Source organism: Watersipora subatra, chromosome 10 (assembly GCF_963576615.1).
Source record: "Watersipora subatra chromosome 10, tzWatSuba1.1, whole genome shotgun sequence".
Lineage (NCBI taxonomy): Eukaryota > Metazoa > Bryozoa > Gymnolaemata > Cheilostomatida > Watersiporidae > Watersipora > Watersipora subatra.
In genome coordinates, this window is record NC_088717.1 from 51,192,970 (window position 1) to 51,213,243 (window position 20,274).

At 32.8% G+C, this 20,274-nt stretch overlaps 2 protein-coding genes across 2 annotated transcripts in view; one reads left to right on the top strand and one right to left on the bottom strand.

The window, feature by feature from the left end:
* LOC137405596 (exosome complex exonuclease RRP44-like) overlaps window positions 1-2,013 on the top strand; it is a 34,592-nt gene extending 32,579 nt beyond the window's left edge. The window contains exon 20 of the mRNA XM_068091906.1: window positions 1,681-2,013. Coding sequence (XP_067948007.1) covers window positions 1,681-1,770 — 90 coding nt within the window. The 3' untranslated portion in view covers window positions 1,771-2,013. The remainder of the gene's footprint in view (window positions 1-1,680) is intronic.
* Window positions 2,014-2,083: 70 nt separating this feature from the next.
* LOC137405805 (multidrug resistance-associated protein 1-like) overlaps window positions 2,084-20,274 on the bottom strand; it is a 57,792-nt gene continuing 39,601 nt past the window's right edge. Inside the window, exons 19-32 of the mRNA XM_068092215.1 lie at window positions 17,509-17,671; window positions 17,069-17,177; window positions 12,897-13,017; window positions 11,817-12,054; window positions 11,135-11,305; window positions 10,587-10,726; window positions 8,518-8,717; window positions 8,213-8,357; window positions 7,212-7,345; window positions 6,991-7,102; window positions 6,432-6,590; window positions 5,211-5,377; window positions 4,378-4,572; window positions 2,084-2,689 (exon numbers count right to left, since the gene is read on the bottom strand). Coding sequence (XP_067948316.1) covers window positions 2,572-2,689; window positions 4,378-4,572; window positions 5,211-5,377; window positions 6,432-6,590; window positions 6,991-7,102; window positions 7,212-7,345; window positions 8,213-8,357; window positions 8,518-8,717; window positions 10,587-10,726; window positions 11,135-11,305; window positions 11,817-12,054; window positions 12,897-13,017; window positions 17,069-17,177; window positions 17,509-17,671 — 2,172 coding nt within the window. The 3' untranslated portion in view covers window positions 2,084-2,571. The remainder of the gene's footprint in view (window positions 2,690-4,377; window positions 4,573-5,210; window positions 5,378-6,431; window positions 6,591-6,990; window positions 7,103-7,211; window positions 7,346-8,212; window positions 8,358-8,517; window positions 8,718-10,586; window positions 10,727-11,134; window positions 11,306-11,816; window positions 12,055-12,896; window positions 13,018-17,068; window positions 17,178-17,508; window positions 17,672-20,274) is intronic.

Below are 20,274 nucleotides of genomic sequence, written 5' to 3' on the forward strand. Positions count from 1 at the left end.
TGCTGAACATAAAGATTCACTAAATCTGCACCTAACAGAATCTTAAATATGTAACACCCTCTTCTTGAAGCGAGACTAAGGCTGCATTAACTACATTATGACATGCACTAGATATTTGATTTTAATTGTAAAAAGTATTGCATTGCAATCTTATATATTTGTAAAAAAGAGTTGGGATGTTGGGAGTGCTATTTCCATCTGCTCCTATGCAAGTTAATGCATAGCCGGGTTAAATAGATTGATCTTTCCGACTTCTGCAGCTTAAGAAATAGAAATGCATGAAATGTAAGAAATGTATGAACAAACTACGTATTTGTGTCGCCTCTCCAACCACGTTGGGATTTAACTCAAAAGTTTGTACAAGATAATTAAAGGAAAGAAGTGTTAAATGAAAAGTGAGTTGTGTTCTCTCGCAACAGCACTACTCTGAAGTTTCCCATATCAGTGTATTGAATGTACTCATAAATACCTTGTTTCTCAAACCCTACAAACTGAAATATGCTTTAGGGACTCTTCACAGCTGCATGCCCTAAATACTCTAAAAATATATATTTACACAAAATTCTGTTGCCTACTGGAAAATGTGATTTTGTTGACAAAGCTTATGGTGGATTGAGGTTTTATGCACTTTTGACATACTTTTTCATATCGTTGAAACCTTGCACCAACCTGGAGTTTTTCAATGAGGTGGTACCTGTGTGTAATATTAGTGGCGTTAGCCAGTTGATAAGTGACTTCATCACGATGAGGGCGACATAGATGTCCGCTCCTCTAAGGAATGCATAGCTGTGTAAAACATGTATGATAAGGGCATTCGCATTATGACTGTCATAATACAGTCAAACATGGATAACTCGAACTTCACGGGTCCGAGCGAAAGTGTTCGAGTTATCACAGCGTTCAAGTTATCAGAGCACTGTCACAAGTCCATTTATTTATTTATTAGTAGATACATGCACATATACAAACTATAATAGAAATCAAAAGCATAAATGGCTTGTTTCAAATTAACTGCTTCTAATGTAAAGTTTAAAACTTTTTTTATCAAAAAGTATAGGAGATTTTTTTATCATTTGAGATTGTTTTGTTGTTTGAGGTGATGTTATTGCCAGGACGTTTTTTAGATTAAAATTGGCAAAACTTGATCGTTGTTGAAATGCTCAGAAAAAAAGACATCTTTTTCTTTTGAGCGTTTTAACCGGGATCAATTTTGCCGGTTTTTTTTCTTGAAGTTTATGCGATGGCCACCTCACTTTTCCATGCTTCCGAAAGGCGATCGCTAAGCGGATGTTCGGTAAAAATCAAAATTCACCAAACCTTTAGAAAAGTCGTTGACAAAAATATTTTGCCGACGGTGGTAATAACGACGCCTATGATTTACGAAAAGTTGAGGTTTACCTCGATGACTTGGATTAAAATGATTTTCTAAAGCGATAACAACCGTCTCGGTAGCCGTTGGGCAAAAAACTGTTCGAGTTAACAGAGTTGAGGTCGAGTTATCTATAGCAATATATCATTACGTGGGAACGGACCAAAGAAACCGTTCGAGTTAACCATGTGTTCGAGCTATCCGTGGGCGAGTTATCCATGTTTGACTGTATGTAGAATTTATTCTAGAGGAAAATATACTTGTATTAGACAGAATAGCTATGCATTTATTGTTATGTTCTTCTATCAAAGGTAAAAGGTCTTAGTGTGGAGGAAAAATATCTTCCATCTAACAAAACTGAAAAGAAGGTCCCCAGAAAGAAACTTAAGACCCACAAGTGACACTTACAGCAGGTGTGCCGGGCTTAGTACATCTCTGTCAGTTTGTGATAAATCACAACCATTTTGTATTTCTATATTGGTTTTGTGATGTATTCATTACAGTAACACAACCTAATTTTATCCATGGGATATGTACAGTGTAAAATACATTTGTAATCATGGCACCAGGGTGAGAAGATAGGCATTAGATATCACTTCAAGTCTGTATTTCTGGAGTTGTCTTGTCAATCAATCTAAAGGTTGAGCGCAAATCTTGGTTTTCCAACTTCCAAAGATGTGTGTTTTCTCTATACATTTGTTAGAGATGTAATGGTTTGAGTTTTCAGATACTTTGCTATATTTACGAGATTTATAATAGTAAGCAAACTTTATTTGAGGATAAATCATGCATTGTGTACAGAGGAACAGTATAATAAATTTAGCTATTTTCTTTGTATTTGAAGAAATATTGCACCAATCCTGATAATTGTCAAATCTAAAATACTGACCAAAGAAAATGACTAACATTCAGCGTTTGCATATCAACCAAAATGTAGCGGGCCTGATGGGACAAGGAGATTTAGTAAACCTTTGGAATGTTTACGGTATTTCATGTTCTTAAGCTTGAAGGAGACTCTCACACATTTGGAGATCTATAAATAGTTGGTTAATAGCTATTTATTCTGGTCTGTCCACCTCTTTGTGGCATCTCCAAAAACTGACTTTAGTCACTTTATGATGTCTTGTGGCCACCAGACTATCTTACTAGTTCTGTACAATTGCAGTCTTGTGTAAAGAAATGGTAGATGTAAGACAAGCTTGCTATTTAGCCTTCAGTCCAGCTTCTTTAGCCATTCCACTGAATACGCTATCATCGTCTCGTAGAAGGTTCTCCGGAGTATCAAACTCGGCTACCATGCCTTTGTCCAACACTAGGATTCTGTAAACATTTGCTTTAGTTTATGATATTCAGTGTTGGCTCAGTGTAAATGTTCATGACCTAGTCAGTTTAACAAGTTGTAATATCATTATCCAGATTTGTGTTTAGCCTGAGAGAGCATCTAAACACGCAGAACAATTTATTAAAGATTAGCAGGGAGTCCGGCCATGCCCGGGATTTATTTATATTTGCTGTCAGATAGCCCTTAGGTTGGTGTTTAAGCGATTGATTCTCAAAAAACAGATGAAGTTTTCAAATCAAGTATTTTTACTGGTCTGACGGAAGGCTTGGAGCATATCCATGTGAAGTTTGAATGAAATCGTCCAGAAAATGTTGAAACTCATATTGTTTGCTCGGACTGATAGACATATGAATATCCCTCTCGTCAATGTACCAACTTTTTGTACCACAAATTCTCCACTGTACTAATGTTTTTTGTCTGAAATTGAGATTTAGTTTTTTCAGCCTACAAATAGTAACTGCCTTTTGATACAGGTAGCTACGAATCAAATTGATGAGGTCTCAGCTGAATCTGAATACACATCACTGTTGTAAAGTTTCCTCTCATGAGTCAAAAGTGGTTCATAAACCTAACAGTAAATCTTGGCCCCCAAGTCTGGGCACAGATGTAGATGCACAGATGTAGATGTACAGATGTAGATGCACAGATGTAGATGCACAGATGTAGATGTACAGATGTAGATGTACAGATGTAGATGCACAGATGTAGATGCACAGATGTAGATGCACAGATGTAGCTGCACAGATGTAGCTGCACTGATGTAGATGCACAGATGTAGATGCACAGATGTAGATGCACAGATGTAGATGCACAGATGTAGATGCACAGATGTAGCTGCACAGATGTAGATGTACAGATGTAGATGTACAGCTGTAGATGCACAGATGTAGCTGCACAGATGTAGATGCACAGTTGTAGCTGCACAGATGTAGATGCACAAGTGTAGGCTGGGGAGTAACTATCTCTTACTGTGATGCCCGGAATTCGGTTTAGAAAGCTATAATATGAGATGAGCAACCATACCAATGGCTCACTAAACATTGCCTGTTAGCTGAAACCTGCCGACTAGCCTAGTACTCTCCAAAGTAGTGTTCTGTCTCTAGGAATTTGTTAGAATTAGGGAGGTGTACGTTCCTTTTGCAGTTTGTGATGGCATTTAGTCTGAGTTATGGCTAGGATTGAGGGAGGGTATACATACCTATCACTGTCCATGATAGTATTTAGTTTATGGGCTATGGTTATGATTAAGGGAGGGCACCCATACCTATTACTGTTCGCAATAGTATTTAGTCCATTTGCTATAGCTAGGATTAAGGGAGGGTATACATACCTATCACTGTCCATTATAGTATTTAGTCTATGGGCTATAGTTAGGATTAGGGGAGGGTATACATTCCTATCACTGTCCATTATAGTATTTAGCCTATGTGCTATGGTTAAGATTAAGGGAGGGTATTATACATACCTATCACTGTCCATTATAGTATTTAGTTTATGGGCTATAGTTAGGATTAAGTGAGGGTATACATGCCTATCACTGTCCATGATAGTATTTAGTCTACGGGCTATAGTTAGGAGTAGGGGAGGGTATACATTCCTATCACTGTCCATTATAGTATTTAGCCTATGTGCTATGGTTAAGATTAAGGGAGGGTATTATACATACCTGTCACTGTCCATGATAGTATTTAGTCTATGGGCTATAGTTAGGATTGTGCAGTCAGCGAATGCAGTTCTTATAGTCTTCTGGATGAGATCATCAGTTTCCAAGTCTACAGCCGCTGTAGCTTCATCCAAAACAAGGATCTTAGTCTTTCTTAGTAGAGCCCTGGCTAGGCAGACCAACTGACGCTGTCCAACACTGTAGGAATAGGAAACTGTTGGATTATCTCAATAACCATTCCTGTATTTTGCACAGCTGTTGGTTCAGGACACAAAAAGCCTTAAATAGCTTGCACTCTGGTAACAACTTAGATTAGTTTTAACAATACAGGACAAACAACTCCACATGCTAAGATTAAACCTCTCTAGAAACACAATCCTTGCTCATATGTTATTAAACTAACCAAATTCCCCTTTCGAGTTTACCAAGCACTACACAGACTGTCCGTAATCAAAATACAGTTTGATGGTTGCTGAAGTATGGTGTTAGGCGTAAGATTTTAGGCTATGTAAGATAGATTCTGTTCTGTGTGGCGCGTATTTTGACCTAGTAAATATCACTACTCCTTAAAGGCTTATTAAGCCTTATGGTTCCCTCTTGTTACCAATCGGTCACTTTGGTTGTCTGTTAAAAAAACTTTCATGGTTATTTCTCACCATGTTGTAGCAACCGTTTCGGATCAGAACACTGTTTCATGATTTTTTCTATTAACCGAAACCATGTTTGTTCTCACAGTTGGCTGGAACATGTGGCTTGTCGAGTAGCCTTAGCTACTCCGACTCCGGTGTCTGGTTAGTAGGTGTGACAATAACTACAATGATAAAGTATTGAATAACCTTAGGTTCTTTCCTCCTTCACCGCAATCCGCTTCGAGCTTCTCAGGTGATCTTTCAACTTGTTCTTTGAGATAGCTTTGTTCTAATACTTCCCAGATCCTCTCATCGGAATATTGCCGAAATGGGTCCAAATTTTCTCTCATGGAACCAGAAAAAAGCACTGGGTCCTAAAATACCAGCAGCTCATTATTACATGCAAAATGGACATCTACAGAATTACTCTCTATTTCTTTTGCTAAATGTTTTATGGCTCTGCCAAGATAGTAATTCTAACTACTTATAATTTCTGCTTATTTGCGTGTAGCTGATTATTATGAGCCGTGGATACCAGTCTGCCAAGTTTAATTCTCATATCACCTCATTCTTAAAATTTATAGATCAAAAGAAGTGGGTGATAGTATTTTTGCTGTTGCTTACTCGTAACCTTTGAACCCAGTCCTTGTATACATCTTCATAAACTACAACATCAGTCGTATCATCGGTGCAACATCAGTTTATATGTACATTTCAAACAAATGTCTCTCAGCATCCGCTGGTAATTATACTTTCATGCATATCACGTAAGCTTCCCAACATACAAAGAACATACATCTACATTTCACATTTTTTCTGTTGATGAAATTATTAATTGAAAATTTAAATACTGTGAACTGTTAAAAATTTTTACGCTGAGAACTCTCTCAAATTTTCCCTAAACTCCATTCAATAGTGTCAGACTTCTACAAATACCTCTTCTACAATGACCCCTTTTACAATGACCACTCTTGCAATGACCACTTTTACAATGACCACTTTTACAATGACCACTCTTACAATGACCACTCTTACAATGAACACTCTTACAATGAACACTTTTACAATGACCACTTTTACAATGACCATTTTTACAATGACCACTTACTTAAAAGTGGTCATTCTTTTACAATGACCACTCTTAAAATGACCACTCTTACAATGACCACTCTTACAATGACCACTCTTACAATGACCACTCTTACAATGACCAATCTTACAATGGCCAATCTTACCACAACCAGTTATGCAATTTCAAGATGACCATTACTATAATTACCATTCTTACACCGACCGCTTTTACAATGACCAGTTCTATAATAAACAGCTTTTCAATGCCCGCTCATACAATGATCACTTGCACATTGTCCTGCGATGCCACTCAATGGTGAGCCTTCTTCAATATTGAAAATGTCAGAACGCGTTTACCTGTGGCAGTATGGTAAGCTTGTTCCTGAGCTGATGTAACCCAATCGCTCCAATATTCAGGCCATCAATATATATTGACCCTCTGGCGGCTTCTATCAACCTGAACAAAGCCACAGTCATTGATGATTTGCCTGCTCCTGTTCTTCCCACGATTCCAACCTGTTTAATATAAACCATGCTTCTATAAGCTCTCATCTTGTTAATGGCCTTCAGCACTTTCTTGTATAACTGCAGTATATACATTTATCTAAAACAAGTGGATGGGGTCAATGTGATGATGGTTGTGCACCAGGATCTCATACTAATCTTAGTACTTGAAGGCACCAGATGTAGAGGTTATGTGTCCTTTTGACAGCAGCTGTTGAAGCACTAGAGCTATTGGCTATTCAGGATAAAAATAACGGTTACCATATGACGTTAAAATTGTTAGGTAAATTCTGTTAAATGTAGCTGTGAAACATGTTTCTCTGACATTTTAGTAAGTTTTTAGGGCTACTTCATCTCAAATTCATGTGCACACATGAAAGCAAAACCCCTCTATCTCTGTTGACTAACTTACCTTCTCTTGAGGTTTAATTGAAAAATCCAATTGTTTAAGGACGAGATCCAAGCCAGGTCTGTATCTGGTAGCATAGTGTCTGAACTGGATGGCTCCACGACCAGGCCATTGTCTACATGGTGTAAAACATTGTGAGTCATACAATATTGAACATCAATAAATATTATCATGAGATAAAGGTTATTAAAAAAATGTATTAAAAACAAGTGACGTAAGATGACCTTGGTGGGGGGTTGTCAGAGTCCCAATCTGCCTCTAGAGGCACTTCACTGTATTCCTTCACTCTTTCTATTGAAACTACATTTGTCTCAAAGTCTGTTAGATTCTGAGCGAGCACATCAAGGTTCTTTGAGATCTGAAATCGAATATTATTTATAATTTACAAATGAAGTACATGTATTCTATTCTGTGACACCCATATGCTACAATAAACCATTGCATGTTTAAGTTTGTGAACTTTCTGTTACTACAACCTTCAATTCACTATCCTGACTTCTCTACAATACTATTAGATTACTAACTTTTAAAACGCTTCTGTCTTTTCATTTTTTATTTTCTTTTAGCATGTAACAAAGACATTCTTTTGTGGATGGCTATCAATGCCAATAAAAAGTTATTGAAACGTACAAATATGAGGCGATATAGTGTGCTTTGCTATATATTTCTGAATTCATTTCTTTATTTACCATTACCGCCTTTAAAAGATCTTATAAGCTTTATCAAGCCCATATGAAACAGCTTATGAAGTAAATAGATAACAAATTCACTCTATGGATTACCATCGTTCACCTTAACTATGCAAAGATTGCAAATTAAGTTCACCATAAGGCAGTCATGTCAGTGTACGACAGTCTAGAAAGCTATGTGTATGAAGCACTTGAAGATTCATGTCATTAGAACACTCAAGATGCAGTAACATTCAGAAAGCTTTGCATATGCACCAATCAGTTATATATTACTATAGAACTTTTAAAAAATACTCCCTGTTTTATCAAATACCAATCTACATTGTAACATTGATATATGTTATGATTTCATTGTTTAGTGTCACTGATGACAACTAGGCAAATACAGAAAAAATCACACTTGAGTTTGAAACACAAGGTATTAAAAGGTTTGCATATCAAAAAGATGCAAATGGTTTTATTTGAGTTATAAAGATTTTTAGTGTTACATTCCTATTCCCATTTCAGCACGTTCGAGCTTTTGCATTTGAACTTACAAGCAAAGCATAGGAGAGTGAAAGGCCAGCAATACTGCTGCTGATGTGGCCATGAAGAGAAGCTACATGTGTAGACAAGACACATAGTCCTGCTGCCAAACCAACGATCATTCCAGATAGTGTTTGCAACCGTACAGCTAACCACCTGTAAAATACAAACAGTTACAAATCCACTCGCAGATATCCATTGTCATCAAATCAAGCAGCTAATATTTACCCTTGGTTTGCAGCTCAGAGCTAACTTATTATTTGATAACTCAACTGATAGAACTTTGTTAACTGAAATAGAAAAAGTGATGCCTTGCCTGTTCGCTGCCCATCCACCGTAGAAAAATATTACATTTTCCTCCACCATGTCCTCTGACTTCTGAATGAACCTTTTCTGCACTCCAAATGCTCTGATAGTTTGAGCACCAGTAACTGTCTCGCTAAAGTGTGTGAATATAGGGGAGCGGGTTATTGCCTCCCATCTTTTCAGCTGTCTTACGGTGTATATAAAGTACCGCTGCAAACCAAATACTTGTCGAAGTTAATACAGAAGACATTCGTAGTAAAGTTAATACTGCAAAACATGATGTGTTCATCATATGTTTGTATTTACGCAGAGCAGATAAAATACAGTGCTGGATAAATTAATCAGGACAGACAATCGACAATGCAGGTTTTTCAAATTTAGATTTGAACAATTTTTTAGTTTTTGCTGATAGATTACCAAAACTATATGGTCCGATTTCTTATACTGTTAATAGTTTAATGGGTTTATGTTTATCACTTATTGATCAAGTTAGACACCATTTTAGGAAGCATATCTACAAGTATTAACAGTTGTAAAGGCTTTAATAAGAATCTTCTCTGAGCAGAGCACCCTAAAGCTATTTTTTAAGGTTTAAATGACTCTGTAATATTTTGACCATCAGAACTTTTAGTTTTAGTTGTGAAAAATTAGTTTTAGCATTTGTTGGCTAATTTTCCAGCAAGTTACTTTTGGCCATCTCTTTAAAGTTTGAGTTACAATAAAAATTGCTCGCTAAAAAAAAATAAAAAAATTTTCTTTTCTGAAACTAGATTAGTCGAATTTCTTATAGTCTAAGTATTCTATTGAGATATAAATATTATAGTATCTGGAGGAAAGAACAAATGTGTTGAGATACCAAATTTGGTCTGAATTAGTTTATTGAACAATTGCATCCCAACTACTTTGTATCTTTAATGATAAAAGTACTATCCACTGATGTTTAATTCTTTATAATTACATTACAGCAGGTGGTTGTTAGTGGCTGTCAAATGCATTTATTAGCCTAATTGAGAGCTGGGCTGATACCTGGAAAGTTAGTAAATTCTTTAAAGAGAAAAGCAGAGCTTAGCTATAAAAAGAGAACATCAACAGGAAAGAGCTAACTAAGCTAGTTCTAAGCTAAAGATAATGTTTACATCAGGAATTTCAGACCCATGCCTGTCGGTGGCTACAATTTTTAGAATCTAAGCAAGCCCAAACAAGCCAAGGTTGGAGTAATTAGCCTAGAAGTCCGTCAGATCTTTGGGCATTTCAGCTGTTGTCAATGCTGCCTCTAATATCATTTTCTCATTATTCTATTTTTGGGGACTTTGAAAGCTGCCAACATCTTTTCAGTTTATGTAATTAGTCTAATCTATTTTGGAGTTGAGTTTTCTGAGTATTACAGGACATTTTAATATGACTAAAACAGCCGATCAACAGCCAAACATTTCGATTTACTTCTGTCAGTGGCTATCCACATCAACTACGCAAGTTCCCATGTGGTGCATTAAAGGTTTTTGTTGGTAGGTTTCAATGGCGAACGCTCATTTACACTTTTTTTCCAATATCGCCCTCATCCATATTTAAGTACAATATATTCTCAATAAATTAACAGTATATTATTAAGTTACAATATATTGCATATCTAAGTACAATACATTTCTGTTCAACATATATGTGAAATAGGTTTAGATGCAAGAATATACAGTACTTGAGATTTTCCGCCCGTACACAATTAGCATATGGGACAAAAGTATGACGTAGGAATCCTAGTCAGATGTCCTGAGAATTGTAGATGATTTACATTAGTATTTGTGATGTTTGGTACCCGAGTGTTGAGTCATAGGCGCTTTGTTAACATGGTGTATGCAGAAGCCTTTAGGAGACGATAAAAATGTAATTTCATGTCAAAATTTTATGCTTGGAGACTATGCTAACTGATCGTTTGTCAGATATTAATTAAAAGATGTTATTAATTAAAAAGATTAACAAGATATTTGGAGCATCGTGAGTAAATCAGGGTTCTGAATAATTTAGTCTAAATGAGAAATACTAGACTATATTTATCAAATTAGACTAAATAAAAGGAGGATTTACCTGCAGCAGGTAGTAGAAAATCATAAAAGGGGCGAGTAGAACTACAAAGATGGGAGTGCTGTAGATGATGATGATAACCGTAGCAATCACCACACTCAACACCATGTTCACCATGACAATTGTTGTTCCAAGTATGTTGTCTACAAGTACCATTTGTTGTATGCTGGGAAGAATTCATTTTGAACAACAATTAAGCATTCTTAGCAACATTAATGTGAGTGCACAACCATGTTATTCATCTCTGGTAGCCAATGCATGTCTTGTGTAATGGGAACTCTAGTCTTTCTCCGAAGGTCAATAATTGTTTGTTTTTACTTGCATACTATACTGACAAAATTAATGAATATTATATTAATTACAGTTTCAAATATTCAGTCAACGGTTACAAAAGCATGCTTTTAGATTCTTCGTAAATCAAGTTCCTAACAGCTCAGGGAAAGAGTAATGTTGGACACACACAGAACTAGACCTGTCACTCATGCTCACATAGAACTAGACTTCAAAGCTGCCAGTGCTGTCGATGCCAGTGCTATGTCGCTCATACTTACCTATGGCATCTATATCCTTAGAGAACCTGTTGAGAATCTGTCCAAGAGATCGCGTGTCAAAGAAACTCATTTGCGCTTTCATTATCTTCTTCAGAAGCATTTCATGTAAATAGGATGAAGCTGAGATTGATGCTTTCGCAAAAGAAAGTGAGAGACCATAATAGGCGAGGCCTAAAAATCAAGGAGTCATTATGCACAGATATTATTATATATATTACATTAATATATAACTATGTTTTTATATAGTATAGTTGAACTACGTGTATATTATGTCAACATGAACATCTTATCTGTATCTTTTAAGACACTGAGCATGGAGCTAATGTTATTAAAAACATTGAATTACTTTTTAATCTAATCAAATTATTTAATTTAGTTTGCTTATTTTTTATTAATTAGTCAAATTAAAAAAAAGCTCAGTCACCTAAATAGTAGGAGTGAATCTCAAGGTTACCAAGACACTGAAAACCAGATTACATCGTTTATATCATTTTTCGCTGTTCCTACTCAATGGCGGTGAGCTGACAAATGGCCGCAAAGGGCCATTATGCATAGTCAAAAATTCAACGCAATTATTATAGCATGCAGGGTGTGTCTTGAGAGCTCTGAAAGAATATAAAAAGACCCTATTGTTTGGCTGATAAGGTATGACCCCCATGATAGTGACCCCACACCTACTTACACTGTACAGCCGCAAGTACACAAAATATGCCGAGATACATCTTTGTTTTTGTCCACTGCTCGTCTTGAATTGTTGGATCCGTGGGTCCAGGTAGGAAAATGTCATCATCTGTCCAAATAGCTAACCATATACTAGAAACCACTGCTGCTGCCGCTAAGCCGAGTCCACTCAAAATAGCAGCTGTCAGCCAGAAGTATCCAATGGCCTTGGCATACAACTTGTAGACATCTGGAGTTACCTGTACAGAGTGTACATAATGCATTAGAGTAACGCTTTAGGAATGGGTATAATTGCTACACACTAACTGAGGTAACACTGAGTATGTTGGCCTTTAAACCACTAGTTGAATCTGTTCTCCCCTTCTGGCAGCGCTAAAGCTTTAGATAACCTATAGTAATAACAGTAATAACCATGGTAGCAGTGAAAGGATATGCTTAAGCAAGCAATGGTGAATAAAAAATTAACATTAAGTTCTTTTCTTGGGGGTGACAAATATTTTAGCCTGTGAGAGCCTCCAACAACATCCTAAAAATCTCTGCTATTATTAGAGCTGTGTTTGTCAGCCTGTTCAGATTAATATTAAAAAGACTGCAATATGCAAGGGTTTGAACTTTTGACTTTCAACATGGCAGCTTGGCAGACGACCATCTTCACCATTTCACCAACTATTATCCTGGCAAAATAAATGTATGTACAGATATTACACCCATAGCAGACCTTATTGTCAGGGTACTAGTTTATAATAATTTGACTAAAGATGTTCGTGTAAGAAGAATTGGGGCTCATACAGGTTGTTAAACGGACATAAGGAGAGTGTTCAGGTCAATTGCACAGTTTTGGCTATTGGTGAGATTTGTTATTAAAACATCTGTTACCCTTTCTGTTCGCAAAAATCTTATCAGCTTTTTAGTTACAATTTGAACACAGTCACTTTTATTATCTGCCCCTTTTTCGCCTAGACCTCACAATTATAACCCTCACAGCATACAATGAACCTCATTCCTTTAGTGCCTTACCTGTCACCTGAAACCCACAATTATGCCCCTCACAATGCACACTGCTTTATGAGTAATACTTTACCTTGACAGTCTCTATAGTACCCTGATCCGCCTCGGTCAAAGTCGGTAAATCAACATTCATTGCTGAGACAGCGTATGATCCTTCTACCTCGCTAAGTAAGGCTGACATAACAAACTCTCTCCTAAAAATTGAATGCGTTTAGCATAATCAAATTATCCTTTTAATTAAATCGTTCATACATTAAAAGACTGCAAGTTTTTTGCACATAAGCTACATCACATGTATGTGTGTTGCATGAGGGTATGTTAATTGGGTAGAGAAAGGTTGGTGACATCAGATGCGTGTGCTACTTAGGTAGAGAAAGGTTGGTGACATCATATGTGTGTGCTACATGGGTAGAGAAAGGTTGGTGACATCAGATGTGTTTGTTACATGGGTAGAGAATGGTTGGTGATATCACATGTGTGTGCTACTTGGGTAGAGAAAGGTTGGTGACATCACATGTGTGCTACATGGGTAGAAAAAGGTTGGTGACATCAGATGTGTGTGCTACATAAGTAGAGAAAGGTAGGTGACATAAGATGTCTATCCTACATGGGTAGAGAATGGTTGGTGATATTACAAGTGTGTGCTACATAATGAGGTAAGGTACATGGGCAGATACAGGTTGATGGATATCTTCCTAGAAGTTAGTTAAGTTAGTGAGGCTCCCTCCACAAGCATCAAACCAGATCTGTAACTAACAAATGTGTTTATAACATAATGGCAAACATATGATACATTTCATAACTGTTAAAGAGTCTACACTTCAACTGCACAGATGCTAAAACATATTATAGCGAAAGAGTACTGGCACTCGTATATATCTATATTAAAAACAACACTGCTTGACTTTTTCTATTCAACTGTTGCACTTGCACAAGTTAGTTTATTGTTGATAAAATATTCTCCAAACTGTAGAGTAAACAGTATATATATATATATATATCAGATTTTGATTTCTGACTGACTCTACCATCAATTGTGTCCTAAACTAAAATCGGGGCTTCTTTGTATTGCACAAAAATGGCAGATGCCAGCTGATACTAGCAAATGTCAGCTGATATTGGCAGATATCGCCTGATACAGCTGACACAACTGTTTGTCTGATTTTGGGATTCCAAAATTTGCATCATAGCGCTTACTGAACATCATTTAACGACTTGAAAGCCCGATTAAAACACTAAGGATGTGACTAGCTAAAATCCTGAACAGTGGTTATAAGGATTTGCTAAACTAAAAGATGTGTTAGCTACATAAATATATAAATATATAAAAATATTTGGATACTATAATGTTCTGCCTTACCCATCATTGATTTTGTTTTTTTCAGACCAGAGTTGATGGAAATGCTGTTGTGTTTGCTAGTAATTTAGTTGTACTTACAGTTAGTAATTTAGTTGTACTTATAGTTAGTAATTTAGTTGTACTTATAGTTAGTAATTTAGTTGTACTTATAGTTAATAATTTAGTTGTACTTATAGTTAGTAATTTAGTTGTACTTATAGTTAGTAATTTAGTTGTACTTATAGTTAGTAATTTAGTTGTACTTATAGTTAGTAATTTAGTTGTACTTACAGTTAGTAATTTAGTTGTACTTATAGTTAGTAATTTAGTTGTACTTATAGTTAGTAGTTTAGTTGTACTTATAGTTAGTAATTTAGTAGTACTTATAGTTAGTAATTTAGTTGTACTTATAGTTAGTAATTTAGTTGTACTTATAGTTAGTAATTTAGTTGTACTTACAGTTAGTAATTTAGTTGTACTTACAGTTAGTAATTTAGTTGTACTTATAGTTAGTAATTTAGTTGTACTTATAGTTAGTAATTTAGTTGTACTTACAGTTAGTAATTTAGTTGTACTTATAGTTAGTAATTTAGTTGTACTTATAGTTAGTAATTTAGTTGTACTTATAGTTAGTAATTTAGTAGTACTTATAGTTAGTAATTTAGTTGTACTTATAGTTAGTAATTTAGTTGTACTCATAGTTAGTAATTTAGTTGTACTTATAGTTAGTAATTTAGTTGTACTTATAGTTAGTAATTTAGTTGTACTTATAGTTAGTAATTTAGTTGTACTTATAGTTAATAATTTAGTTGTACTTATAGTTAGTAATTTAGTTGTACTTATAGTTAGTAATTTAGTTGTACTTATAGTTAGTAATTTAGTTGTACTTACAGTTAGTAATTTAGTTGTACTCATAATTAGTAATTTAGTTGTACTTATAGTTAGTAATTTAGTTATACTTATAGTTAGTAATTTAGTTGTACTTATAGTTAGTAATTTAGTTGTACTTATAGTTAGTAATTTAGTTGTACTTATAGTTAGTAATTTAGTTGTACTTATAGTTAGTAATTTAGTTGTACTTATAGTTAGTAATTTAGTTGTACTTATAGTTAGTAATTTAGTTGTACTTATAGTTAGTAATTTAGTTGTACTTATAGTTAGTAATTTAGTTGTACTTACAGTTAGTAATTTAGTTGTACTTATAGTTAGTAATTTAGTTGTACTTATACTTAGTAATTTAGTTGTACTCATAGTTAGTAATTTAGTTGTACTTATAGTTAGTAATTTAGTTGTACTTACAGTTAGTAATTTAGTTGTACTTATAGTTAGTAATTTAGTTGTACTTACAGTTAGCAATTTAGTTGTACTCATAGTTAGTAATTTAGTTGTACTTATAGTTAGTAATTTAGTTGTACTTATAGTTAGTAATTTAGTTGTACTTATAGTTAGTAATTTAGTAGTACTTATAGTTAGTAATTTAGTTGTACTTATAGTTAGTAATTTAGTTGTACTTATAGTTAGTAATTTAGTTGTACTTATAGTTAGTAATTTAGTTGTACTTATAGTTAGTAATTTAGTTGTACTTACAGTTAGTAATTTAGTTGTACTTATAGTTAGTAATTTAGTTGTACTTATAGTTAGTAATTTAGTTGTACTTACAGTTAGTAATTTAGTTGTACTCATAGTTAGTAATTTAGTTGTACTTATAGTTAGTAATTTAGTTATACTTATAGTTAGTAATTTAGTTGTACTTATAGTTAGTAATTTAGTTGTACTTATAGTTAGTAATTTAGTTGTACTTATAGTTAGTAATTTAGTTGTACTTATAGTTAGTAATTTAGTTGTACTTATAGTTAGTAATTTAGTTGTACTTATAGTTAGTAATTTAGTTGTACTTATAGTTAGTAATTTAGTTGTACTTATAGTTAGTAATTTAGTTGTACTTACAGTTAGTAATTTAGTTGTACTTATAGTTAGTAATTTAGTTGTACTTATACTTAGTAATTTAGTTGTACTCATAGTTAGTAATTTAGTTGTACTTATAGTTAGTAATTTAGTTGTACTTACAGTTAGTAATTTAGTTGTACTTATAGTTAGTAATTTAGTTGTACTTACAGTTAGTAATTTAGTTGTACTTATAGTTAGTAATTTAGTTGTACTTATAGTTAGTAATTTAGTTGTACTTATAGTTAGTAATTTAGTTGTACTTATAGTTAGTAATTTAGTAGTACTTATAGTTAGTAATTTAGTTGTACTTATAGTTAGTAATTTAGTTGTACTTATAGTTAGTAATTTAGTTGTACTTATAGTTAGTAATTTAGTTGTACTTATAGTTAGTAATTTAGTTGTACTTACAGTTAGTAATTTAGTTGTACTTATAGTTAGTAATTTAGTTGTACTTATAGTTAGTAATTTAGTTGTATTTGATTTACAAGTTGGCTATAAATATGAGCTGTAGATCTAATGCATTGTCCTATTTAATATATCTTCAGGCTTTTTCTATTTGTCAATAAATACTAACAGCAAAAGATTTAACTTATTGCTATAAAGATACAAAAAGACAAAAGGCTATTGAATGAGACAAGAAGCAAATTCCAATTGTTAATACAAGTATGAACTGGTGAAAACACAATGCTTTTTATTCCTGTCTGATTAATTTCTTTTAGTGTCTAAGGTTGATTAAGAACTGCTTGGCTGAAAAATCTATTTAAAGAATCAACATTTAAACTCTACAATAAAAAGTTACTCTTAGCATCATATAATAGTTATATCTAACTTCACAAGATTTCTAGAAGTAAATACAGTTTGAAATTATTGAAATTAAAAAAAATCCAAGTATTGAAGCTCAGATAACAACTTGAACAAACCTCAAAAAAGCTTTTGTAAAAAAATGCATTTTCACTTACCTAGGCATGTCTGGCTCAACAATAGAAACACTCCTTTGCATTGTGAATGACGAGCTGGCATGAAACTCTTCCAAAGCTGGTGAGGTCGGTTCTGCTTGAGCTTCTGGATCTACAGAGATTTGTTTTGTCTCAGAATTTGAGGGAGAAATGATGTTTAAGAAATACATGTATATCAAAAACTAGATGGTGTGTGTGCATCCATCCTGTAAACCTTTGTATTCTATGATTGATACTTTTATATGGTTCCCAATTAGCCAATATAATATATATAAATTATCTAATAATATATTTATAATATATATTTATATAATATAAAAACGATATATATAACGATATATAATTTACGGATACATTATATATCTATATATATTATATGTAGATATATAATATAATTTATATCATGTCTGTCATAGTTTACTCTCGTAATGATACTACTGTACCTGTTCTTCCAAATTCTTCGACAAATTGGGCAAAGGCTCCTTTTTGAGCGAGCAGACTGTCATAGGAGCCAGTTTCTGTGATCCTTGACTGTGAGAGCACAACAATGTTATCTACATCCGGTAGCCAATGCACGCCGTGTGTCACGAGAACTCGGGTCTTTCCCTGAAGGCAAATGATTGTTTGAGGTTGTTATTGCACACTATATTGAAGTGATTCCTGAATAATCATTTTTCCTATAATACGAGCTGTGTCTGTCTGCTTGTCCAAGGCCATGCTGAAAGTGTTATGAGAACAAAAAGGTGCGCCGTGCGGAAATCAAACCAAGTTATTCGGATTCCCAGCCAAGCATGCTACCAACTGCAGCAATCGACTATTGTTGCGCAACCATCAATACTTGCACACATACTTATTACACCTGACACTCTCTCACCGTGATTGTTGTGAGTGACAATCTACTTATAATTATAAATGCACGTAAATTACTAACTATAAGTACAACTAAATTACTAACTGTAAGTACAACTAAATTACTAACTATAAGTACAACTAAATTACTAACTATAAGTACAACTAAATTACTAACTATAAGTACAACTAAATTACTAACTATAAGTACAACTAAATTACTAACTATAAGTACAACTAAATTACTAACTATAAGTACAACTAAATTACTAACTGTAAGTACAACTAAATTACTAGCTATAAGTACAACTAAATTACTAACTATAAGTACAACTAAATTACTAACTATAAGTACAACTAAATTACTAACTATAAGTACAACTAAATTACTAACTATAAGTACAACTAAATTACTAACTATAAGTACAACTAAATTACTAACTATAAGTACAACTAAATTACTAACTATAAGTACAACTAAATTACTAACTATAAGTACAACTAAATTACTAACTATAAGTACAACTAAATTACTAACTATAAGTACAACTAAATTACTAACTATGAGTACAACTAAATTACTAACTATAAGTACAACTAAATTACTAACTATAAGTACAACTAAATTACTAACTATAAGTACAACTAAATTACTAACTATGAGTACAAATAAATTACTAACTATAAGTACAACTAAATTAATAACTATAAGTACAACTTAATTACTAACTATGAGTACAACTAAATTACTAACTATAAGTACAACTAAATTACTAACTATAAGTACAACTAAATTACTAACTATAAGTACAACTTAATTACTAACTATAAGTACAACTAAATTACTAACTGTAAGTACAACTAAATTATTAACTATAAGTACAACTAAATTACTAACTATAAGTACAACTAAATTACTAACTATAAGTACAACTAAATTACTAACTATAAGTACAACTAAATTACTAACTATGAGTACAAATAAATTACTAACTATAAGTACAACTAAATTACTAACTATAAGTACAACTTAATTACTAACTATGAGTACAACTAAATTACTAACTATAAGTACAACTAAATTACTAACTATAAGTACAACTAAATTACTAACTATAAGTACAACTTAATTACTAACTATAAGTACAACTAAATTACTAACTGTAAGTACAACTAAATTATTAACTATAAGTACAACTAAATTACTAACTATAAGTACAACTAAATTACTAACTATAAGTACAACTAAATTACTAACTATAAGTACAACTAAATTACTAACTATAAGTACAACTAAATTACTAACTATAAGTACAACTAAATTACTAACTATAAGTACAACTAAATTACTAACTATGAGTACAACTAAATTACTAACTATAAGTACAACTAAATTACTAACTATAAGTACAACTAAATTACTAACTATAAGTACAACTAAATTACTAACTATAAGTACAACTAAATTACTAACTATAAGTACAACTAAATTATTAACTATGAGTACAAATAAATTACTAACTATAAGTACAACTAAATTATTAACTATAAGTACAACTTAATTACTAACTATGAGTACAACTAAATTACTAACTATAAGTACAACTAATTACTAACTATAAGTACAACTAAATTACTAACTATAAGTACAACTAAATTACTAACTATAAGTACAACTAAATTACTAACTATAAGTACAACTAAATTACTAACTGTAAGTACAACTAAATTACTAACTATAAGTACAACTAAATTACTAACTATAAGTACAACTAAATTATTAACTATAAGTACAACTAAATTACTAACTATAAGTACAACTAAATTATTAACTATAAGTACAACTAAATTACTAACTATAAGTACAACTAAATTATTAACTATAAGTACAACTAAATTACTAACTATAAGTACAACTAAATTACTAACTATAAGTACAACTAAATTACTAACTATAAGTACAACTAAATTACTAACTATAAGTACAACTAAATTACTAACTATAAGTACAACTAAATTACTAACTATGAGTACAACTAAATTACTAACTATAAGTACAACTTAATTACTAACTATGAGTACAACTAAATTACTAACTATAAGTACAACTAAATTATTAACTATAAGTACAACTAAATTACTAACTATAAGTACAACTAAATTACTAACTATAAGTACAACTAAATTACTAACTATAAGTACAACTAAATTACTAACTATAAGTACAACTAAATTACTAACTATAAGTACAACTAAATTACTAACTATGAGTACAACTAAATTACTAACTATAAGTACAACTAAATTACTAACTATAAGTACAACTAAATTACTAACTATAAGTACAACTAAATTACTAA